We start from the raw sequence: 26915 nt of genomic DNA on the forward strand, positions 1-26915 counted from the left end.
TATATGTTTCTTGAAAGCAACAGTTCATTTTGTTTTGCTTTCTTTTCTTTCATTGCCTGAAACATTAGCCCTTTATCTGTGATAAATTTGCAAAATTTTCTCCCAATTTGAGTAAAATTTAGCTATTTTCTGTCTAGAATTTTGGTCATAGTAAGATAGCCTTTTCCTACACCCAGGTTATAGGAGAATTCACCCATTTACGTCTGTAGTACTTTTTGGGTTTTATTTTTACATTTTGAACTCTGATCCATTTGGAGTTATTAGTGCTTATGGTGTGTCAAATACACCTAATTTTATTTTCTTCCAAATAATTATTCAGTTACCTGATAATTTATAAGCTTGAGTATGAGCCTAAAAATTTCTTTTTGGTTTTATTGTTGGTAAAAAGTAACACATGCTAAGTGCTATTGAGATGGACTCTCACTTTTAGGTCTATGTTTTTTTACTTGTTGACCCTATTTCCAGTAGTATTCAATCAGCTTTTTATACTGCATCTTGAAGTCGAATTTGGGAATGCCTTTATCAAATCACTTTGGAAATATGCAGGATAAATATCCAGAGGGAAAACCAGGAAAATGTACGATTTTTGAAATAACTATAGATGTCCTTCTACGTTTCCACCTTGCCTTTGTTTCTACTTGTATCTTGGAATAAAACCTTAAAGACATAGGTTGTGTCTCTTACAAAGAAATTCCTCTGCTTTTTATTACTTATGGGGGTGAGGGGAACCCACACTAAGATTATTTTTAAAGTACTCACACCAAATCAGGAGATATGGCACAAATGAACCTATTTGCAGGAAAGAAACAAACTCATGGACTTGGAGAACAGACTTGTGGTTGCCAAGAGGGAGGGGAGAGAGTGGGAGGGACTGGGAGTTTGGCGTTAGTAGATGCAAACTATTATTCATTTGGAATGGATAAGCAATGAGATCCTTCTATATAGCACAGGGAACTATATCTAATAATCACTTGGGATGGAACATGATGGAGGATAATGTGAAAAAAAGAATGTATATAAATATATAACTGGGTCACTTTGTTATGCAGCAGAAATTGACAGAACATTGTAAATCAACTATAATAAAATTAAAAAAAAAATCGAGATAAACCATATGTACCTCGATTTCAAATATTCTTACTTCAGGTACCTGAGCATACAATACAATAGAAACACAGTAATGCTAAGTGTATGTTCCTGATCCTGCTTTTTATTTATAAAAAATTGTGACCATTGAGATAAGTTTCATGTCCTGGGTGTCTTGCTTTCTTTGATTCTTTTATTACCATTAAATAAGCCTTTGTTGGACCTTTAAAATATTGACATAAGAAATTTAGAAATTTTCACAGATTTGGAAGAGCGCCAAAAAACAAGGGACTTAAAAATCCAACTTAAAGGCAGCTGAAGCTATCAATCTGTCCCCTTTAAATTATGTTTTATGTAGTTGCATTGAATGAAGTCTTACAGCAAGTTGCTTGAGACTTTTTAAAAATAGTTTTTAAAAACTTTTTAGTAGATATCTTCGTACAAAACTGTTTAGCATCTTAACTTCTTTTTTAGCTTTATAATCATAGAATTTGCTATATATAAGTGGATATTAAGATTTATGTTCCTTTTAGTTGTTATATATTATGAATAAGGAAGTAATGTTTTATAAGAAAATTTTAATTTAGAAAACTTAATTTTTGTGGGGCAGAGTGATCTCTTATTTTTTCTTTTATTTTTGAACATGAAGTAATTATTAATATTAATTATAAACAACAAAGCTTTCAGTTATATTTAACAATAATATTTATTGTTTAAAATTTAAATAAATTTTTATTATAGTTGGTTTATAATGTTCTGTCAATTTCTGCTTTATTGTTTAAAAATTTTTTGATAAAAGGATTTCATAAACTCAAAAATTTTCACATACAGATTTGTTTGGCTAATTAGAACATGTGTTGATATTTTCGTTATTTCCAAAAGTAGGATACCAAAATCAGAATTAGTATTTAATAATTTTGTTTGTGTCTTTGATGATGAAGTGGAATGTGACATTATTTAGCTAGGTGAAGGAACAGTTAACACTTTAAAGTCCTGTTTCACTTAGTTGATAAGCAAGTACTTTCGTCTCTATCTCTCCCACACACATAGAGACAATGCAGGAATTTGCTTCATTGTTCTATTTTTTTGGGGGGGGGATTATTATTTTCACTTACAAATACTATTGCTCTATTAATTAAATACTTTTAAAAGCACTTCATCTTTGAAAAAATAACTTAGTTTTTATATGTTTAAAATTGATAATGATAAATGTAGTATATTAATGAAATTATTGGCCAGCATCACTTTAATTTTTAAAATCATGATTCTATTTCTTTATTTAAAGTGCTGATTTTCATGCTAATAAGTTTAAATTTTAGTTTTAATAAGAACTAACAAGTGTGATCTCATACTTATAATGGCATCCATGAAAAACCTCCTTGGAAAGTTATAAAGTTTAAAATATAAGGCTGGTAGCTACAAGCTGTTAAAGAATTTCATTTGCCAATTTTATTCTTTTACTCCTTTGTAATTTAAATACCTTTATTTAAAAAGTTTAACTTAAGGATAAAGTATATAGCATTTTAAGATTAGATGGTATCCAGAACATACAGTCCAATGAGTTAGTCCAATGTAATTGGAGGAATTATTAAATGACACTGACCTCATTTCCTTTAGAACAATGAAAATTAATAGTTTCACGTTTTATTAGGCTGATATTCCAGATGTAGTGTACATTTAATTAAGTGTAGTTTCCTTTTAGTTATGGTATGTGTATCTGTTTTTTGTCGCAAATTCTTTCTAGTTTTACAGTTTTCCACATGTTTTCTTTCACCATTTATGATTTTTTTCAAAGCAAAGCTATAAGGATTTAAATCACTTTAGCATGCAGCAAAACAGTTCCCATTCAAACAATAAACGCCATTTTAAAAAGCCTTTAGATCTTCTGTCACTTCATAAATATAAATGTATAAAAACGTTATGCAGTTGTAGTGCCCACCTGCTAATTAAATGCAGATTTTCTCAAACTTACTTAAAATCTGTCTATTTGTTTCAACTCTGTCTCTGTTCAGAATACATATGGCCCTTGTGAAACTAATTATGCTTATGGAGCAGCTGTTAAATTTAGTGCAACTAATTTTATCCAATATTTTACATTTTAATTGATTACCTGTGAAGAAATTAGCAAATTAACACTTATTGTACAGTAACTGAATGGTCTTTTATGGTTACTTTCAGATTTAACAAGTGAACCAAGCACTGATGGAATAAAGACATTTCTAGGCCTTTTAGATAGGAAACTTATTGGTGGACCTTGATTATCTGGTGTGAAAATTTAGGAAGACTGATGAGTGATGCCAAGCATCTGTGTGTTCTGTATCTTAAACATGAGAAGCAGATTGGAAAGTAATAGCTTTTTCGCAGAATTTTAGTAACATATGGGCTTATCTGGATCTAAGAAGTCTTTGAAGATCTTTGAACTTGACTAAATGACTTAACCTTTGGCATAGTGGGTGGGTTATATGCTTTTTTAGTGGGGAGAGGCACTGGGATTCTGTACTTTTGTTTTTTTTCCTCTTCTCAAGTCTGCCTTTTAATATCTAATCTTAAAAATTGAGGAACTAGAGATGATGATTGGAAATTTTTGAAGCTTGACATGAGAATTCCAAAATATTTGGTTGAATGGATCTACCTGTAATAAGGTAGCACTAAATCTTTTGATAATATTTTAGAAATGAATATGAATAGATATTCATTTTCTGTTTTACAGATTTTATTTGAAAATATTACCGCAATCAGGTCTTACTGGCAGTGGGCTGTGGTTGAAAGGATGTGGAAAAACCTGGGTTCAAATTTCAGCTCTATCACACATTGGTTCTGTGACCTCTGAACTCTTCAGAGTTCAGTTTTCTCAAAGCAAAACCAAGCCAAAAAAATAACCCAACCTGCCTCCTCTTAAAAGCCAGGAAAAAAATTCCCCCTATACACCAAAAGGAGATAACAATAACAACTGTATGTTTAAATATTCTGGAGAATTAAAAGAGATAAAATAGATGGTATACTTCTAAGCATATAGAAGATCCTTAGTAATAATGGTGGCAAATGTTGTGCCCTATAGCATTGCTAAATAAGAGATAAACTAAACAAGCATACTATTTTGCATATTTTAGAGCATTAAATATCAAAGTAAAAGAGGGATTGGTTTTGATTGTTATTTACCAGCTTTGAATGCTGATAATTAAGTTGTAAAACTTAATGTAAGTTGTAGGTTAAAGTAAGTGTATCCGAAATTTTGATAAGAAAGATTCTTTCAGTTAGAGCACTATGAATAGGGAATTATTGTGTCATGAATATACAGACAGTCCCTGTTAAACACTTGATCTCCAGCAGCTAAAGGCTTGATCCTGTGCCCCTAGTAAGGACAGTTGACCTTGCATCTGCAGTTTAGAATGCTTGGCAACTATACTGATCCAGACAGATTCTCTGAGATAGATGTATGGTCAATTAGTGACCAAAGCTAAGAAATATTAACTCAGTTTATCTTAGATAAAATTCAGAATGTGTGTGTTTTTCCCCAGAGAAACAGTATTTTGTTGTTGGTAATGTTTGAAATAGTGTTTTGTATAAGGCTTAGGTACTTTCTGTTAGTAGCAGCCATAGTGATTTTTGGTAAGTTTCAAGTAACAGACTTAGAAAATGAAATTTCAAATAATATTTTTAGCCTTCAAATGGAGAATTTTAAGCCTTCATTATTATACAGAATATTATAGTAAACCCTCATGGAGCCATGATCTAACTTCATCAGATAATGATTTGTCAATATCAAGGCTTGCTTTTAAGCTTTGTTAGGCTAGGTCCAGAGTACCTTTACTCTATGGCTAATTTAGCTCCAGAATTAATACTTAAAACTCTACACAATGTCTTACATACAAGGTGTCTCAACTCTGGCTGGTAGAACATTATTTCTCTGCAGTATGATATGCCAGATTTCTATTGCTGTCCAGTGTATTTTTCCCTGGTCCCATGCAATTTCATCTCACAAATTTGTTGATTGTAACTTGTCAAAGATCTAGAAAGCCCTTTGCAGATTTCTGGATCCCTCTCTCTGTCCAGCTTCCTTCTTTTTGGTCTAATGCCTTGCAAATTCTAGCACCCTGGTCTCCTTGAAGGTCTTTGTTTCCCTAACTTACCAAATCTATAAGACTTTGTTTGGGTTCCCTCTCCTTGCTTGAGGACTTGGAAACTTTCTCAAAGCAGTAAGCTGGGACAATCCTAAGGTTCCCTTTCCTTGGAAAATCACACTTCTGTGCTGCCAGTTGTCCAGTGTCTTATATAATTATTACATACATTTTGTCTTCATTTCTACTTGTTTATGGTAGGAGGGCTATTCCTAGATAGCCTTTAACCCCTATAAGTGAAAGGTCATTTAACTACAGTATTGATTACTTTATTTGTGATTTCTCTATTCGTCTTTGTCATTTCCACCAGGGGTTTATCAACTTTATTAATTTTCTCAAAGAATCAACTTTGTCTTTTGATTCATTAAGTTTTTGCTCATTTCCTTTATTTCTTTCTTTTTACCTTCTTTTAAATATAATTTTCTATTATTTTCCTAACTCCTTGGGATAGATGCTTAGATCACTTATTTTACTTCTTATTCTTTTTTAATGTATATTTAGTGATGTAAATTTTCTCTTTACTGTACTTTAGCTAGAGTTCTCTCTCTCTCTCTTTTTTTTTTTTTTTTTAATTTTGCTTTTTAGGGCTGCACCCGCAGCATATGGAGGTTCCCAGGCTAGGAGTCAAATTGGAGCTATAGCTGCTGGCCTACACCACAGCCACAGCAATGCAGGATCCAAGCCGAGTCTACAACCTATACCATAGCAATGCTGATCCTTAACCCACTGAACGAGGCCAGGGATTGAACCTGCAACCTCATGATTACTAGTCAGATTTGTTTCCACTGCACCACAGTGGGATCTCTTAGTTCACACATTTTTGATATGCCATATTTTATTTTTCATCCCATTCAAGTAAAACATCCCTTGTGATTTCATCTTTCCTATGGGTTATATATATATAGAAATGTGTTACTTAATTTCCCAACATTTGGAGGCTTTTCTAGTTGTCTTTTATTTCTTTCTTTCTTCACTACAATCAGAGAACATAATTTGAAGACATTTTAGCATTAAAATGGGTTGAGATTAGCTTTATGGCACATCATAAGGTTTATTTTAGAAATGTTACAGATAGCACTTGATTAAGAATGAATGCAGTTAATGAATTCCCTGGTATCCTACCAGTTAAGGACTTGGCATTGTCATTGCTATGGCTTAGGTGCAATTCCTGGCGCAGGAACTTCTGCATGCCAAGGTCACTGCCAGAAAAAAAAAAAAAAATCAATAGCAGTCTACCTTAGGAATGAGAATGGAATGGGTGAGTATCAAGGGGGAGTTTTCATTAAAAAAAAAAAAAAAGAATGGATGCAATTAAATAGGTGAATTTAACCATCAAATCATTTATCTTTACTTTTCCACCCCTTTTTTAAACCTACTTATTTTATCAGTTACTAAGAGAACTTACAGATAAGTCTTGATTATGGATTTGCCTATTTACTATCAAGTTTTACCAGCTTCTGCCTTATATATTTTGAGACTGTTATTAAGTGTATGCAAATTCAGAATAGTTCATTTTTGGAATGCCTTATCATGAAATGTCTGTATTTCTAGAAATATTTCTTAATTTGAAATCTACCCTTCACCATTTTTTGTTAGTGTTGTTTAATATCTTTCCCCATCCTTTCACTTTTAAACTGTTTTTATATTTGTGTTCATGTTGATAGCTCTCTATAGATTTTTTTTCAGTCTGACAGTCTTTTTCCTTTAGTTGTATTATTCAGCCCGTTTCTGAGTCTTTTCTTCTAGTTGCTTTGTATGGATGTTGAATTCTTTTTTGTTCATGATAATGTGCAGAATTTTCCTGGATCAGTAGTAACTGAAGATTTTTGGGTAACTTTTAAGATTTCTCAAATGGCACTGTATTATTATTAATATAGTGAGGTGGAATTTCTTAATAAATGGGGAACATTATGGGTAAAGCTAGGTGTATTTTCAGATCCTTTGATGTCATCTTGTTTTTATAGAGCCCTGAGCTTCAGCACCCTTTTTCTTGTTTTCTTTCACTACCAAGCCACCAGTGGACACTTTCCTTTTCAAAAGTGTATCTCTTTCCTAGAGTGTAAGTCTTTTTAAAAAATTCTCCTTGTTAACGATTTTAGTTAATTTTGGTTGGGGGTGAAAGTAGATATCCACATTCAAAATGTCATCCTGACATGGAATTCATGTTAGTTTATTCAATGTAAAATTTTAAATATAATTTCAATTATTATAGTTTTATTTTATGGTAAATGTGGTCTTTATTTTAAAGTACTCTACTTAAGAGACTATTTGAAGTATTGTGGTTATTTTTTTGAAAGATAAAAATATTAGGATATTTGTTTTGATTACATATGTTTAGAACTTATTAGCCAATTAAGATAAATTGGTTCTTGAGGGCAGTAATTCATTTTATGTAGGGATGTTATGGTAACTCTTCCTATTCTGTAGATATTGAAAGCATTTATCTGGTATAATAGGACATCTTGCTGTCCATTTATTGCTTATATATTGTGTGTTCTAGAGTGCCACATTTTTTATCAATTCTTTTCTTATATCTCCATATTGTCTTTGGTACTCTAGAGACTTCTAGAGTGATTTATCAGAATGGTATTTATTTAAGGAATGGGGAAAATAATATCTTAAATTTTAGTGTATTTCTTTGATTTTTTTGTTTGGTCATGGAAGGAAATTTCTTTATACTTTCTTCTTGATGGAGATCCTTTAAATATGTAATTAAATTTACTTAATAAAATAAATGGGGTTGTTCATAATCTAGGGTATGAGTTTTACTCAGAATTGCGTAAAGTAATTCTCATGACAACTAAGAAGTCAGCAGCCTAATTCATTTTAAATCTGTGTTTGATTTTGTGGTCCTTTTTAACAGCCTTTAATAATGTTGTTACAAAAACTGTGTTTTGGATTTGCTGTGTTTTCCCCATTTATTCTCTCCAGAGTCATTTTTTGCTTCTTACAGCCTATAAGCAAGGTTAAGAGGCCTACAATATGAGAATTAAAATAATGAATATTAGGACTTGGGGGGAAAGACAGATTATATTGAATACCATGATATTTAAAAATGTTTTACTTTTTAAAAATTTGACATCATGGGTGACTTAAATTGTAGATCTTCTATTGCTATTGTAGGTCATTAAGCCATATTGGCAACATTTATAAAAGAATATTCCAGAATGGCATGTGTTGCTTCTGTGAAGTCAAAATGAGCAAGGTATTTTTGAAGAATGGTAGGCATATGTTTACTACAGTGGAATCTTTTTTTTTTTTTTTTTTTTTTGTCTTTTTGCCTTTTCTAGGGCTGCTTCCTGTGGCATATGGAGGTTCCCAGGCTAGGGGTCTAATCAGAGCTGTAGCTGCCGGCCTACGCCAGAGCCACAGCAATGCAGGATCTGAGCCGCATCTGCAACCTACACCACAGCTCATGGCAAGGCCTGATCCTTAACCCACTGAGCAAGGCCAGGGATTGAACCTGCAACCTCATGGTTCCTAGTTGGATTCGTTAACCCCTGCACCACGATAGGAACTCCAGTGGAATCTTTATGTTAGGGAAAACCAAGAGATGAGTTTGAGAATAATTGAGTTTATCTCAAGAATTGGGTAAATTGGGAAGAGTAGAGATTAGGAAGGTAGTTACTCTGGAAAGAGTGAGGCAGATAGTAATTTATAGAAGCCCTCTAAGTGTGGTATCTAGCTTTGCTATGATGGTGATAGAATGATCCTACTTTCTGGTTTCTCTGGGACAGGACCAATTTAGGCCTTTTGTCCTCCTGTTATAGTGCCTTTCTGGACTCTAAAAAATAGCCTCTTTTATTTTCCAAAGGCTTGGATGATACATGACATAATTTTCCTATTAATAGCAAACTGGTAAAATTATGTATTTGGCTCCTGAGGGCTTCCTATGGAGAAGATGATAATCTTTAATGAAAATTATTATTATTATTTATCTTCCTATATAAAAGAAATAGATTGAAATTTAAGTTAATCCTTATGCCAGTCTTAAGGTTTTAGAGGTCTGTCAAAATCAGGATACTTCTCTTTACTAGATTAGCGATGGTATGAAGAAAACGTTTCATTCGCTCTGACTGAGTTATTCAGATTAGATATCCTACAGTTACTTCTTTCTCAGTGTCTGTCGTCTCACAATTCAGTTAGGTGCTATTATTTAATCCTTATAATAACCCTTAAGGATAGTGAATACTAACATTTTGTAGATGAGGAAACACATGCCCAGAGAGGAATTAACTTGATTGAGGGCGTAATTGTGTGAGAATTCCTTTATTTTTTAACTTAATACTTGTGTCACTTTGGATATATTAAAAGGTATATACATTTAGGTTTTAAGATACAGTAAAAGCGTTATTTCACCAAAATCTACATTATCTGTAATCTACACAGATTGTACATTTGTTCAACAGTGTATCTTTCGGGAGTTCCTGTCGTGGCTCAGTGGTTAATGAATCCAACTAGGAACCATGAAGTTGCTGGTTTGATCCCTGGCCTTGCTCAGTGGGTTAAGGATCCAGCATTGCCGCGAGCTGTGGTGTAGGTTGCAGACGTGGGTTGGATCCCAAGTTGCTGTGGCTCTGGCGTAGGCTGGTGGCTATGGCTCTGATTCCACCCCTAGCCTGGGAACCTCCATGTGCCAAGAGAGCGGCCCAAGAAATGGCAAAAAGACAAAAACTAAAACAGTGTATCTTTCTTAGTGGTAGACCACTAAGAAATGAGCTACTTTAAAATTTAATTTGACAAAAGAGAAGCTGTTAGAGATTTGTTAGAGTTTAACATTTAACTCATTTGTCTTTTGTTACTCAATTTTTCACTAGTTTAGTGAAAACTAATTGTCTGAATCATAGTGTGGAACCAAATTAAGGTGATACAACAGTTATGTTATATACACACACGCACATAATGTGTATGTAATGGCTGAGGTTATCAGAAAAAAGACCCCGCTTCATTTTTATTATTATTATTACTTTAATCAGAAAATGTCAAAGTTTGATGATTATTGTTCAGAGATTATAAAATCTGTTAAAATTCCTATATATCTACATATAGTGAAAGATTTCATTAGAAATGAATAGATAATGTCTTTGGGGCAATAAAATTGTTGATAAATCAAAACTTTATGTGGAAAGAAGCATGTGTAGAGAGGGAGTAGTTAAAGAGAAAATGCTGAAAATTTAATTTTTGTAAATTAGGATAATAAACATATTGATATGTCTATCAATAAATATTGTAACTTCTCAAAATCACATATTAAAAAGTTTGTGATCTTAAGATACATATTGCTCCTTATTCACTGAATGAACCAGTTAGAGATGAAAGACAGAACTTAACTACCACTGAAACCCGTATAATTTTCCTCAACTCCTATATATGTCTGATTACCCAGTACTATTCATGTGATAGTAATTTTTTTTTTTAATAATAAGCTTTTTAAAAATTTGTGTCTGCTCTTTTCTTTTTTTGCTTCATCAGTCCAGCTAGGGAATTTACTAAATTTGTTGATGTTCTCAGGGGACCAGATTTTGACTTTAATTTTTCTATTGCTTTCTATTCCATTGATTTTTTTTTTTTTGTCTTTTTTTTTTGTTGTTGTTGTTGTTGTTGTTGTTGTTGCTATTTCTTGGGCCGCTCCCGCGGCATATGGAGGTTCCCAGGCTAGGGGTCGAATCGGAGCTGTAGCCACCGACCTACGCCAGAGCCACAGCAACTTGGGATCCAACCCACGTCTGCAACCTACACCACAGCTCACGGCAACGCCGGATCGTTAACCCACTGAGCAAGGGCAGGGACCGAACCCGCAACCTCATGGTTCCTAGTCGGATTCGTTAACCACTGCGCCACGATGGGAACTCCCAATTCCATTGATTTTTGTTCTTTAATGTTTCCTTTCTTCTACGTACTTTGGGTTTACTTTGCTCTTCTTAGTCTAGCTTCTCAAGGTCAAACCTTAGGTGATTGATTTTAGACTTTTATTCATTTCTAATATAAACATTTAAGCTATAAATTTCCCATTAAACATTGTGTTACATTACATAAATTCTCATATGCTATATTTTCATTGTTTTTCAGTTTGAAATATTTTCTAGTTTCTCTTGTGATTTCTTACTTGACCCATGAATTATTTAAACATGTATTATTTAATTTCTACAATTATTTTTCTAGATGTTTTATTGTCACTGAATTCTAATTTAATTCTGTTGTAGTCGATAAACATGTTTTGTCTGATTTCTACTTCAGAATCAGCCTTTTGATCATCATGAAATATCCATTTTCTTAAAATTTTGTTTTATTTAGTTTCTGAGTGTCTAGTGTGATACTTTATTTGATGTTAATATATTTATTCCAGCTGTTTTGTGTTCACATGATATATCTATTTTTATCTATTTACTTTCAATATATGTCTGTATTTAAGGTGCTTATCTTTTTTTTTGTTTGTTTGTTGTTGTTGTTGTTGTTGCTATTTCTTGGGCCGCTCCCGCAGCATATGGAGGTTCCCAGGCTAGGGCTTGAATCGGAGCTGTAGCCACCGGCCTACGCCAGAGCCACAGCAACGCGGGATCCGAGCCGCGTCTGCAACCTACACCACAGCTCACAGCAACGCCAGAGATCCTTAACCCACTGAGCAAGGGCAGGGACCGAACCCGCAACCTCATGGTTCCTAGTCGAATTCTTTAACCACTGCGCCACGACGGGAACTCCTAAGGTGCTTATCTTGTAGATAGTGTATAGTTGTGTGTTGCTTTTTAGTTTATTTGCTAAACTAAATAAGCTTATATTTATATAAGCTCTGGCTTTTTTCCCCTCTCAGACAATAGGTTTCATATATTTATTACTGAACCAGGGTCCTAGTGAAAAAACATAAAAACAAAGAGAAATATCATTTTCCCAATAAAACACATCCAACTGTACAAGTAGTAGTGGTGCTTTCAGAGTGATACCATAAGATGTAAGTGACTTTGATACAGCATAGGTATTTTTGCCATCTCATGTGTGATTTCGTATAGACACAGTTTGATTTTTCTCTAGTGTCTCATCTTGGAATTGTACTTGATTTTGTTACTTGTTTTCATGTGAATCTATGAATTGCCTAATACTGAAAGTCTTGCGAGAAGACATGTGGGAACAAACTCAACTGCACATCATAATGATGGAGAAAAGGAGATAGAGCTTTGCTGTTTAATTAATTTATTTTAATTAAATTAATTATTTGAGTATGTTTGGATTTAAGTCTACTATTTTATTATTTATTTTGTATATTTACTCTTTGTGTTTGTTTCTTCTTCCTTTACAGTCTGCTTTTGGATTAATGAATATTTTTAATAATTCCCTTTCAGTTTACCTTTGGGTTTTTAGTTATGCTTCTTTGCATTTCCCCTCCTCCTCCCTGTCCTCCTCCTCTTCCTCTCCTTCTTCTTGGAGCTACTATAACGATTACATGTACACCTTTACTGTTTCCATGTACTTATAGCACTATTTCTCTATTCATATGAAATGAAGAAACCTTCTAACTATATAGGTTCATTTACCTGCTTCATAGTTTATTCTGTAGAGATTATATGTATTATATCTAGTTTCATTATAAACCCTAGAGTAAAACCTTGTAATTTCTACTTTAAGCCCATGCATATTATAACTAAATTAAGGGAAATAGCTATTTATATTTACCTAATTTTTTTCTTTCACCATGTTAAGAATTTTATTCCACTGTCTTCTGATCGTCATTGTTTCTGATGAGAAGCCAGTAGTAATTCATGCCATTGTTGTCTTGTATGTAATGTGTCAGGTTTTTTCCTGAATACTTTGAGAATTTCTCTTTACTTTTATGAGTTTGACTATGGTATTACTAGTCATGGTCTTTATATTTATTTTGAAGTTCACTAAACTTTTGAAATCTGTACATTTTTCATTCACTAAATTTGGGGAAATCTTGGCCACTACTTAGAAAGAAATTGATTTCTCTTTCATTATTTTCTCTACTTTTGGGTTTAAATAAACATGTTAGACATTTGAATATTGTCTCACATATCCCAGAGGATCTGTTTTTCTTTGAACAATCTTTTTTTCCTCTTAGCTCTTTGGATTGGATAATTCTAATTTATTTATTTTTAAGTACATAGATTTTTCCTCTGTTGTTACCAGTTTGCTTCTGATCTCATTTAGCATAATGTTAATTTCAGATATTCTATTTTACAGTTATAGAATTTTTTATTTTCTATTTTTTTCTTCTAAGATTTTTTAGCCTTATATTCATTATAAGCATAGTTATACTTTAAAATCCTTGCCTGCTCTTTCTAACATCTGGCTCATATCAGGGTTGGTCATTATTGACTATCTTTTTTCCTAGAATTGATCACATTTTTCATGTTTCATTGTATATCTTATAATTTTAGATTTTCTCATGGACCTAGTAAATATCATGTTTTGAATTCTTTGGATTCTGTTATATTCCTGAGGAATATTGGGTTTTTTTTTTTTTTTTTTTGATTTACTTTTTTTAAAGCATGGAATTAACTTAGTTGCATTGAAATTACAAAAATCCAGTCTCTTTGGGGGCAGTTGAAATTTTAGTCCATTTTGCCTTTAGTTATTTGGAGTTTGCCCTTTATATGCATGATGCAGGGTTCAGCCAGAGATTTGAATAGAGTTTCATCTACAATTTTTTTTCTGCCCTCTTCTGACTCTTTTCCAGGACTTCTCTTTTATTTTCTTTTTGCAGTGGTTGCCCCTAGTCTTGTTCTGATTTTTCAGGCCAGAAATTTCAAAGTTCTCTGTTGTGGAGTTTTGACTCTCCTGCATGGCACAGACTTAGGCTTGTCCTCAGAAGAGAACTTGTTAAATTGGACAGTTTCTTATTGCGGTTTCTTTTTTTCCCCAGATGTTGGCATTGCTTATCATTCTTGGTTCACAGTCAGGTAGTATCAAATTATATTAAATAAATCAACAACTTATTTACATAGTAAGGTTTTGTTCCTTTTAAGGGTCCGTGCCTTCTTTTAGTCACTACTCAGTGACCTCAGATAGTTGCTTTTATAGTTTCTGTAGGAATGTCAATCTGGTAGAGTCTTGTTAATACTGTAAGGCAGGATATAAAAATCTTTACTTTTTGAAAGCACATAATATATCTGATCTAATACTGTTTTTCATTTTATGCAAAGAATAGTAGATTACAGTAGAGAAATAGTTTTATTGTAAGATTAGGAAACAAGTTTGAATGAATATAGAAGCAGAGATTGTAGGGATAGGGAAGATCTTATCCTTGAAGATTAAATGAGGTATATTTAGATTTGTTATATTATCTTGAGATTTGAGTAATGAAGATTTGATTTGAACTTTAAGACTTTTTGACCAAACACTTTTTTTTGACTAAAGCTTAATTTCCTGCAAAGTTGACAACATATGTTTCCCTCATATATTATTTTAACAGAGTACTTATTCATAAAGAATCATCTTCAGATGCTTGCTTCACTCAGTTATTTAACTGAATCTTTAACTAAAACTAAGTCTTTTTCTTGGAGTTCTCATCGTGGCGCAGCGGAAACGAATCCAACTAGGAACCATGAGGTTTGAGGTTTGCAGGTTTGATCCCTGGCCTCACTCAGTAGGTTAAGGCTCTGGCATTACTGTGAGCTGTGGTGTAGGTTGCAGATGCTGCTCAGATATGACATTGCTGTGGCTGTGGTGTAGGCCGGCAACTGTGGCTCCGATTGGACCCCTAGACTGGGAACCTCCATTTGCCACAGGTGCGGCCCTAAAAAGGCAAAAAAGACCAAAAAAAAAAAAATCTTTTCCTTTCAGATAATTTTAAAGGATATTTTTATTTCATAATACGCAGTATTCCTTAAACCTATTTAATGAAATCTTCTTACTGTAGATCTCGGTCAAGACCTCGTCCACGTTCCCATAGTCGAAGCAGTGAAAGGTCCAGTCACAGAAGAACACGTAGTAGGTCTCGGGATAGAGAACGACGGAAAGGCAGAGATAAGGAGAAAAGAGAAAAGGAGAAGGATAAAGGCAAGGACAAGGAATTACACAACATCAAACGTGGGTAAGTTGAAGCAAATCTAAAGCAGTGATGACTCAGTGATTCCATAGCAGTATTCAAACTAAATTTTCATCCTCTGAGCTTTTTCTTGGGTGGAAAAAAGAGGAGAATATGATAAAGAAAGAACATAAATCAAAATCATTATGTCAAATTTTTGCTATATTCCATTCTGTTCCTGTTTTCATTTTTTTTTTTTTTTGTCTTTTTTTTTTTGCTATTTCTTGGGCCGCCCCTGCGGCATATGGAGGTTCCCAGGCTAGGGGTCGAATCGGAGCTGTAGCCACCAGCCTACGCCAGAGCCACAGCAACGCGGGATCCGAGCCGCGTCTGCAACCTACACCACAGCTCACGGCAACGCCGGATCGTTAACCCACTGAGCAAGGGCAGGGACCGAACCCGCAACCTCATGGTTCCTAGTCGGATTCGTTAACCACTGCGCCATGATGGGAACTCCTGTTCCTGTTTTCATTTAATGCTTATGTAACAAATCTTAGAAACAGCACTGTCAAAACTTAGTATGTCAGTTAAGGAAAATTTACATAATTTGTTAGGAAAGTTCCATTCCCTTTATCATGAATACTTAATTTAAAATATGGAGGCTCCGGGAGTTCCCATTGTGGCTCAGCAGGTTAAGGATTCAACTAGTATCCATGAGGATGCGGGTTCAACCCCTGGCCTTGCTCAGTGGGTTGATGGATCCGGCCTTGCAGTGACCTATGGTGTAGGTTGCAGAGGTGACTTGGATCTGACATAGGAAGGCAGCGGCAGCTCTGATTTGACTGCTAGCTTGGAAACTTCCATATGCCACAGGTTCAACTGTTTAAAAAAAAAAAAAAAAAAAAAAAAGGAGCCTCCTTGTGATTAAAGATGTCTGTTTGCTTACTGTAAAACTGTTAAGGGAAAGGGATAAAGATGGAACAAGGAGAGGGAGCCACGTGATTTACTACTGGCTAGACCTCTTTCAATACAGAATGAAGACTTGGTCAATATTAAGGTATATGTTGAAGCTGGATAGACATAAGAATGAATTTAGAAGGAATGATATATAAATTGTCTTGGTTAAAAGTACAGTTTCAAGAAGACCCTACAAAGCATTAAGTAATTACCGTAACATTGAAAAAAAAAGTTATATGTGTGTGTTGGTGTGAGTGTCTGAGTATCTGTGAATATGAGACCCAGAATTTCTTTTTTTGGGGAATCGATAACATTGAAAGTTATTCTAGCTCTGTCCATTTGGAGGTTGAAGTCCACTCATAACAGTTTGTTTAATTATAAGATGTTAAAATGAAACAAAATTTTGTTTAGTAACTTTAAATTACAGCTTCTTGTTTGTTTTATTCAAAACTGACATTGATGTCTTTTATTCTATGAAATATTAACTCCTAGGAATTTATCTTCTTTTGTTAGTCTTTCAACACCCTGTATATGTTCACCTTAATACTCAATACAAAAGTGTTTATCTTTAGTATATCACTTTTCAGTGTTAAATTGAAGAGCTTACCAAGATCTTGGAAATGGTTCCTTGAGATCTTGATTCTATGAAACATTAAGTTTTTAGAAGGCAATGGAATCCTTTTCATTCTTCTCTTTTTCACAGTTGTCTATGTGTTTATTTTTATCTACATTTACAGTGATATTATATAAAACTGCCTGGGTTGTTGGCTTTTACACATTCTTTAAAATGTTAAGTGTGTGGTGGATTTTGTAAGAGTGTAACATTATTACATTCTTTCCCCTGGCACCCCACAACCATTAATGCACATTGAGCAGTTGTCGTCCTGCAGAATTCTGAGTTCTGTCTTGGTAGTTTTAAGGATGTTGAATCTTGTAAGAGAGTAGATAGGTTTGGATATCTGGCTTTAAGGCTAGGAAGGCTGACCTAGCTAGAGTTGGTAGAATAGAATGAGGATCACAGAGTGTATGGGGGAAATCTGTTGATAAAGGGAGAAAATCAGGAGAATGAAAAGTAGGTTTCTGAAACTGGAAAATATGGACTAAGTATGAATAAATTGTCAGTCAAGGAAATGCCTTGCTCCTTTCTTTTCTGCCTCTTTTGGTTTATACTTTAGATATTATATGACTATTTGAGGTGACTATAATTTTTACTGTCATTAAATATTTGCTTTCTATTTGACCAAATTTTACTATTTTATTTTATTTTTTATTTTTTTGTCTTTTTGGGGCTGTACCCACAGCATATGGAAGTTCCCAGACTAGCGGTTGAATTGGAGCTATAGCTGCTGGCTTACATCACAGCCACAGCAGTGCAGAATCTGAGCTGCATCTGTGACCTGTACCACAGCTCATAGCGATGCCAGATCCTTAACCCAGTGAGCAAAGCCAGGGATTGAACCCATGTCCTTATGGATACTAGTTGGATTCATTACCACTGAGCCACGAGGGGAACTCCCAAATTTTACTTTTTTAGAATAGTATTTACATATTTGTACAAAGTTGATATTATATAAGGCATTATGTGGGGCATTTTAAAGGTAGGGGTAATGAGAACATTAAGAAGGGAGGTTGGGTGGTTTCAGGAAAGGTGACATTAATCTTGAAGGTCTGGGACAGCTTTATAGGTTAGATTCTTACATCAGTCAGAGTTGATTATGTTCAAGGGATAGATTCCTGGATGACGGGTTTACAAGATAATAATGTTGTATTTGTCTATTTTTTAAAACCTCAATAAAGGCAACGAACAAGGTCAAAACAAGAGGTATCAGTTGAAGTGTCTTGAGTATTGATGCCAAGAAGCTGTGGGTAGCCTGATTCAGTCATCCCCATGTTTTTAGTGGACCATACACAGGATGGTGTTATGTCACCGTGCCTCCCTACTGGTTAGGGGTGAGGACACACAAATTTATACCTTTTGGGATGATGTAAAATCAGAATTTGGGGGAGTCGATATATGCATTTAATGTGGCAGTATTTATATATGACAGATGTACCCTGCTTTGTTCCAGAAATAACTTATAGTTAGATAAAGGTATTTTTTACAGCTTACATGTTTATTTCCTAAACCTGATTTTTAAAGCCATTCGAGGCAGAGAATATGTCTTATGCTCTTTTGTATCACTAAGGGTACCTAATGCACATGTAAATTATTAATAAATATTTATTGGATATTTCAGTTATGCTTATTCATTCACTTGGTCACTTGTTCAGTCAACAATATTTGAATGCTCAAGAAAATAAAAAGAGAGTTCCTTTCTGGCCTAGTGGTTAAGGATTTGGCATTGTCACTGCTGTGGCTCATTGTCACTGCTGTGGCTCAGGTTAGATCCCTATCCTGGGGGAGCTTCCACATGCTTGGATGCAGCCAGAAAACCAAGCAGACAATATTTGAATGCTTTCTATTTGTTAACTATTATGTTAGGTAATAGGGACATAATGGCAGGCCAGTACTACTTAGAGATTTCATGCAAATGGCAAAATAAGCATATATAGAAGGAAAGATAGATAAGTAATCACAGTGAAATCCATGAATGTTTCAATAAGAAACTAATTCATATGAATTAGGATACTTTTGGCTATATATGTGTGTGTGTGTGTGTGTGTGTGTGTGTGTGTGTGTGTGTGTATGTAAGAAAACCTAGCTAGATGGAGCTTAAACCAGGAGCGTCAAACTTTTCATAAGGAGCTACATAGTAAATAATTCGGGTCTTCTGGGCCATATGTTTCTGTTGCAACTACTGCACTCTGCCCTATTAGCATGAAGGCAGCCATAGATAATACTAATGAATGGCATGGCTGTATTCCAATAAAAGTTTATTTACAAAAATGGACGCATCCTTCCAACAAGCCAGTTTCAGCATTCAGTTGGGTTTTACCCTCAGACTTCATGCATTCTCACTGCAAGATATTTTCATGAGCATTACGATAGTTGACATAGACTATTCAGCATGTTAGGGACAGGCTCTAGGAAGAAGAGATGTTTATAAGTTGAAGGAAGGACAAGATAGTAAAGAATATTGTATATAAAATGAACATGATATGGAACTACTTGGAGGAAAGCAGGGTGGCTGTGGCATATTTGGGGAATTGAAGTCTAATGAGGATTGGTTTAGAGAAGAAGAGGAATAATGATGAGAGGTGATTATCAGAGTATCTTTAATGTTTTGTGAAGGAGTTTAGAGTTAATTCTAAAGTCTTTGGAGTTCCCATTGTGGTTCAATGGGTTAAGAACCTGACTAGGATCCATGAGGATGTGGTTTTCATCCCTGGCCTCCCTCATTGGTTAAGGATCTGGTTTTGCTGTGAGCTGCAGTGTAGGTTGCAGATGCCGCTTGGATCCTGTGTTGCTGTGGCTGTGGCATAGGCCAGCAGCTGTGGCTCTGATTCAACCTCTAGCCTGGGAACTAGCCTGCAGGTGCAGCCCTAAAAAGAAAAAAGATAAATAAATATAAAGGCTATGAGATGTCAATGAAGTCTCAAGTAGAGTAATTTTATGATCAGGTCTATATGAGGTTTGAATAAAATGCTCTACTTAACAGTGGGTAAAATGATAATCATATAACATTTAAAATATACTTTCTAAGTATCAGAAATTTTGCTAAACATTTGTCATGTATTATCTCATTAATTTTCATAATAACTGAATTAAATAGGTGCTTTTATTATCCCATTTATAAAAATGAAGACGTGATCATAGAGCTCATAAAAAATGGTGGTCAGGCTACTAATTCAAGTACACTGACAACAGCACCTTGACTCTTAATAGTACACTATCCTTACTTCTTTTGTAATCCATAATTGTTGATGATGATATGTAGTTTTTGAGATCAAGTGACATGCTATTTGCCTAAACTTTCCTAAAAATAAAGAAAAGGGTAAGAATTTTCTGTGCCTTATTTATCTCTGATCAGGTCAGAAGTCTGTCAGTAAATTTTGATTTCTCCCTTTCTTCCTCTCTCTTCCTTACTTTCCCACATCAGCATTTCATCTGTTTTAGAATTATTTTTAATTTTATTTAATAAAACCACAAAAAATTTCTAGGCCTTAATTAAATTTATTTCTATGATGGTCTCAATAGCTCTTTCTAATTTTTATTTTTCTTAAGAACAATTGTAGGTATAGAGAAAGGAAAAAAAGATTCACAAATGATTTAACTAGGATTTATGAATTAGTTAATCGTGATAGTATGACCCAATAATAGTTATTTTAGCTTGTGCTAAATAACCTAGATGCTTTCTCACATAAGGGAAAATAACATCCCATGTGATTTTGCTTCTCTATTTGTAGCAATCAGTTTTTTTTTTTTTTTTTTTTTTTGCTTTTTAGGGCCGCACCTGTGGCATATGAAGGTTCCCAGGCTAGGGGTCTAATTGGAGCTACAGCTGCTGGCCTGCACCACAGCCATAGCAACGCCAGGTCCGAGCCACGTCTGCAACCTAAGCCACAGCTCACAGCAACGCTGGATCCTTAACCCATTGAGCGAGGCCAGGGATCGAACCTGCAACCTAGTCAGATTTGTTTCTGCTGTGGCACAAGGGGAAGTCCAATTCATAACAATCTTTGTTTTTATCAAACCTGTTTGAAAATATCAATATTTATAAATATTGATAGAATATAAAGCATACATTTCTGAAGTACAAAATATGGAACGTTAAGTACAACAATAGTAAAGGAGTAGTTTATAAATTGGGAAAAATTAAAACAGGTGAGAAAGGAATGCTCAAGCAGGTATTATTTAATTAGCCTCATAATGAGGAAGAGTTTTTTTTTTTATTAGTCTTTTGAGAAAAAAAGTAGACAATTCTGAAAAACCTTTTAAAAATAGCAGCCGATTGAATACAGTTCTGGAAATTCCTGGAACATTTGAATGATTATAATTAGGATTTGTCTTACAATGTATAGGGAAGACAATATAAACTAGAAGGATAGCAGTAGTTTGTGGGGATTAGAAGATGTCTTTTCTTATGGCACTGAGTGAAAGATTAATATGAGAAAGTCACTGACCAAGCCTTATCTTAGATTTTATCAAGATGTAATGATTTTATTTAATTTAATTTATTTTTTCTTTTTTAATTTTTTTTTTTTTTTGTCTTTTTGTCTTTTTGTCATTTTCTTGGGCTGCTCCCGCGGCATATGGAGTTTCCCAGGATAGGGGTTGAATTGGAGCTGTAGCTTCCGGCCTATGCCAGAGCCACAGCAACGTGGGATCTGAGCCGTGTCTGCAACTTACAGCACAGCTCACGGCAATGCCAGATCCTTAACCCACTGAGCAAGGCCAGGGATCGAACCCTCAACCTATGGTTCCTAGTTGGATTCATTAGCCACTGAGCCACGACGGCAACTCTGATGTAATAATTTTAATTTTTAACATTTTACATTTCTAAAACTTGGTTTCTAAGAATATTAATTTTTTAAACATTGATACAGATTTTGTTTTTATTATTTTTGTCTCCAAATTTGCAAAACACATATTTATTACATCATTAGATAAGTATATTTCTTTTACAAGGACATATCTTTGCAATATGAAAACAAGTTTTATTAATAATAGAGTTATGAAGTTGAAATTGGACATTTAACAACGTCATTTTGTTGAGCAACCTTTTATTGATAGTCAAAAATCAGAAATACAAAACTTGCCATGGCATCTCATAATTACAGTTTGATTTGATGATTGTGAACATTGTATACCCCTCTGAGTCTTTTGTGGATTTATTTGTATCTTATTGAGCCTTCTTCAGAAACTTTAAGTCAAACTCCAGGAAGTATAATTGACTTCTAAAGAACATCTTTTATAGACTTATTTGAAAAATTACTTGGGAATAAATATCAATACCACCAGTGACACTCTATTATTGATTTCATTTCTTTTTTCATTAAAGTATAATTGATTTACAATGTTGTGTCAATTTCTGCTGTACAGCAAAGTGTCCCAGTCATGCACTCATGCACACACACACACACACACACACACACACTCCCTTTTTCTTTTTCCTTTTTTCTTTTTTTTTCTTTTTCTTTTCTTTTTTTTTTTTTTTTTTTATTCCTGGTCCTTTTAGGACTACACCGAGGCATATGGAAGTTCCCAGGCTAGGGGTTGTATTGCTGCTGTAGCTGCTAGCCTACTGGACAGCCATAGTAATATGGGATCCAAGCTGTGCCTGTGATACTGCAGCTTATGGCAATGCCAGATCCTTAACCCACTGAGTGAGGCCAGGGAGTGCACCTGCCTTGTCGTAGATACTAGTTGGGTTCGTTACTGCTGAGCCACAACAGGAACTCCTTTTTCTCATATTATCTTCCATCATGTTATATTGAATATAGAAATAAGTATGATCATCTCTAGTTGCATCCATGTTGCTGCAACTGGTATTATTGTGTTCTTTTTGGGGGGGCTGAGTATTATTCCTTTGTATATATGTATCACATCTTCTTAATCCATTCATCTGCTGATGAATGTTTAGATTGTTTTCATGTCTTGGCTATTGTAAATAGTGCTGATACAAACATGGGAGCATGTATCTTTTTGAATTGTAGTTATGTCTGGATATATGCCCAGGAGTGGGATTGCTGGATCATATGGTAGTTCTATATTAAGTATTCTGAGGAACTTCCATACTGTTTTCCGTAGTGGTTGTACCAGTTTACATTCCTACCAACAGTGTAGGAGGTTCCCTTTTCTCCACAGCCTCTGCAACACTTATTATAGTAATGAAGGCTAGTCTGACTGGTATGAGGGGGTGCCTCATTATATTTTTGAATTGCATTTCTCTAATAATTAGTGATGTTGAGCATATTCCCATATGCCTACTGGCCATCTGTATGTATTCTTTGGAGATGTACTATTGATTTTAAATCTTCCTTAATACTAGAATTTGGATGGATTTCATTTAAATTTATTTTTAATCATGATTTAAATCGCCAGTCAGTAAAATTTGGTTTAAAGCAGTTATATGGTTTAAGGCAATGCCTAATAAAATGCTTTCTTAATTTGAGTAACTTTAGGATTCATCAGGAACCCAATTTAGTATTCCTAGGTGTATTTTCCTTTATAATGTGCTATGAAATGTTTTCACTTTTATTATCCCCTTATTAGCTTTACAGTAGATGGACAGTATTCTCAGAAATGCGCCCATGAGGATTTCTGAAATATTTTGCCCAAACACTTGAGTTTCTACTTTTCTTACTTTTTCCCTTTATATAACTTTCTGAAGCTTTTTACTTTTAGAGAAAGGTAAGATTTCCCCTCTGAACACGCAAATCCTTAACTTGTCAACTGAAGCAATACCTTTACAGTACCTTTTGGTGGGAAGTGAGAGCAGGGGGATATATTTAAATAGGATTTGTTAAATGCGACTCCCACCAAATCAGTTGTCTTCTTTAAGTCTTTTTGAAAATGTATACAGAAGCCCTGGGATAGTAGTGAAATTCAGCTTCAGTTACAGCCCATGTCTTGTAGTTCCCTATTTATTAAATCTTGCATTGAAAAGTTGACTATGGGACCTTTCCTGTCGTGACTCAGCGGCAATGAACCCCACTAGTATCCATGAGGATGTAGGTCAATCCCTGGCCTTGCTCAGTGGGTTTAGGATCTGGCGTTGCTGTGAACTGTGTTGTAGTCACAGATGTGGCTTGGATCCCCCATTGCTGTGGCTGTGGCCTAGGCCAGCAGCTGCAGCTCTGATTCGACCCGTAGCCTGGGAACTTTCTTATGCCACAAGTGTGGCCCTAAAAAGCGGAAAAAAAAAAAAAAAGAGGTTGACTCTGCAGTGTAATTAGAAGTTATATTACTTCTATTTTAGATAATATCTTTATAGACTAAAAACACAGTATATCAAGAGGCAAAATATGTACTTTTTGTACATGGGAAGCGCTACCTTTGAACATGTAGGCGTTCTAAATAGTATATCTTCAAAAAAAAAAAAGTCTGCTAAGATGTTTATATTCTGGGGAAGTTCTATTGCAAAAGTCAAATTTTTACTTATTTTGGGAGTTCCTGTTGTGGCACAGCGGAAATGAATCTGACTAGCATCCATAAAGATGCTGGTTTGATCCCTGGCCTCACTCAGTGGATTAAGGATCTGGCGTTGCAGTGAACTGTGGTGTAGGTTGCAGAGGTGGTTTGGATACAGAGTTGCCATGGCTGTGGTGTAGGCTGGCAGCTGTAGCTTTGATTTCGACCCCTAGCCTGAGAACTTCCATATGCCGCAGGTGCAGCCCTATAAAGAAAAAAAAAATAGCTTATTTTAAGTCATCCCCATTTTTTTCCCTTATAGGATGTTATTCTCTTTGAGCCTTAACTTATTCTTCTGTAAAATGGGAATATCAAGAATTAAAAAGTGGTAAGTATTAGAAGCAAAGTGTATAGGAAGTTTAATACCAAGTAGTAATCATACTATATGTGTTAGTTATGGCTTTCACATTGGCAGTGTTCCAGTCTTCAACTGTAGAATTTCATGTAATAAATTTCTGTTGACAAGGTTTTTTCCTACCTAGTGTTGGCAGAAGACTGGAATGCTGGACTCTTGAGTTTTGACAGCAGTTGTATACTCTTAGAGGCTGTCATATTTTCCTTTACCTCTTATTTCTTTATGCAGCAGGAAGTCATTTATGCTAATTTGCCCCTATTTGCATATAGGTTATAGAGTTCTGTGGTGCAGAGTGTGCTTAGAACTCCTTTTAAGTGTCTGTTTGGATCAAAGCAGGGCTGTGTGATAGCTGTTGTCTGACACCAAGCTGTGTGGTGTTGTTTTCATTAAACATTTATCACACTTCGAATGTGACAGCAGGCAACTTTGTGCCAGGATAACATGTTTTCATGCAAAATTTATTTAAAAAGATGAGACTTTGTAAAGAGATCTTGTTGCCTTTCACCAGTGGCGGAGGGTAAATGTTTGGTTCGAAGGAAATATACCTTTAATACATGTCATTGTAACATGCAAAAGAAGCTTCGTACTGTCAGTTTTGTTAAACAGGTAAACAAATACATCTTGAAAGTGTATGCTCTGGATTTTTCTTCCCTTTTAAATTAAAACTTTTATAATTTCCTTGTGAATTGTATGAATACTATAACAGTGGCTCATTACATTGTTGGGTATTTTATATTGCACTGAAATTTACCATTCACTTTCCATTGTGTGGGTTTGAGTATTTGTCACCAGGCGGTAGTTTTGTTCAATAGAAATAATCTGTAATTTTTCAAAAATGTGAGATCAAGAAAGGGAATCCAACATAACAAAAAGTATAATCAGCAAAAGCAGGAGACAAGGTTTTATAAGTTCTCCCCCAGGCCACCACCTTTCTCTTATTCATTATGTTAGTACATTTTAATTATCCCAGAGTTTGCCCAATGGAATTTGACTTGAATTATGACTTTTAGAGTATTTAATGGCATGAATTGTGGGTTCATTCCTTTTTTGCAGTTGTCTGCTGTGAAAAGCCTAGCAATGAGAAAAGGTACTTTTATTTTCCTTTTTCATTCCCCGGGAAACTGAGGAATTATGGTTATGTGGAAAATTAGTAAGAGTGAAGCTTACCTCAAGCTGCACATTTTAATAAGTTTTATCACTTGGATTATAATAAAAAAAACTTAGACCCCTTGTAAGAGGTATTACAAAAATTATGTTGGCGTTAGCATTCAAGAATAAAAGGAGAGAAGTAGTGAGTTGTGTATGATGGAAGGAACTTTGTCTATGGAACCCTGTAGAAATCACATAAACCTTCAAATTCTGAATTATTGTACTTTGGAACTATTAAGAGATAATTTTTTAAAAATTTTTAATTTAATTTTTATTTTATATTGGAGTATAGTTGATTTACAATGTTGTAATAAAAGATAATTTTTTTGAAAAAGATAAAAATCATGACTCATAATCATAAACACAAACCCATGCCAGAGCTATTATTTAACTCATTAATTAATGAGAGAACCCAGTAAAACATTACAAACCGTTCAGAGGAGAGTCCAAAGAGAAGACATATGTGTAGGTCACCAGGAATACAGGACATGAACTTGTTTAATTGATTCAAAATGACATTTTCCACATGGAGAGGGAAATCAGTTGTAGCTCCACTGGACAAATTCATTCACATATCTATGAGAAATAATCATTTGCATTTCTATCAATTATCTATAACTTGTGGAAATTAAAAATATCTCAGATGATGAAAAGGCAGAAAGATGGAGATAACTTGGAAAGGCACCCCAAACAAAACGCCCCGTCATCTTTTTTGGTCATCTCATACAGTTTGAAAATTTTTCATGATAGGGAAAGTTCTTTTCTTTCAGCCTTAAATTTCTTCTATAAATTGGAATAATAATAGTTGAAAAGCTATAAATATTAGAAGCAATGTGTATAAGAAGGCTAGTACTATGTAATGGGATTTCAACAAATGGTATTTTATTTTTTATTAATAACACAAATTTAATTATTGATTCTTGGGATTACCAGTTTCTGAACTATTATTCTTTTTTCTTACTTTTGTATGTTTTTAAAGAAACATTCCTCAGTCTTAAAAATTCTTTCTTCTCTATTTCTCATGTCAGTTCCAGTGATCTGTGGCTCACTTTAGTGGTCACTTCTTTTATGAAGTATCCCTGCCCCTCATGAGTATGCTAAATATTAGCCTTTTGTTAGCACCTATTGTATCCACAACTAATCTGAATAGAGAGCTTTATAATTATAAAATTTTATAATTGCCAGATTACATATACT

At 34.4% G+C, this 26915-nt stretch overlaps 1 protein-coding gene across 1 annotated transcript in view; it reads left to right on the forward strand.

Moving 5' to 3' along the window:
- RSRC1 (arginine and serine rich coiled-coil 1) overlaps window positions 1–26915 on the forward strand; it is a 439307-nt gene that overhangs the window by 90265 nt on the left and 322127 nt on the right. Inside the window, exon 6 of the mRNA XM_084989968.1 lies at window positions 15076–15249. Within this exon, the coding sequence (XP_084846094.1) occupies window positions 15076–15249 (174 nt within the window). The remainder of the gene's footprint in view (window positions 1–15075; window positions 15250–26915) is intronic.

Source organism: Sus scrofa, chromosome 13 (genome assembly GCF_054392235.1).
Source record: "Sus scrofa isolate SSC_HxYL_T2T_F1_AM1 chromosome 13, Sscrofa_HxYL_maternal_Yorkshire_Landrace_v2.0, whole genome shotgun sequence".
Lineage (NCBI taxonomy): Eukaryota > Metazoa > Chordata > Mammalia > Artiodactyla > Suidae > Sus > Sus scrofa.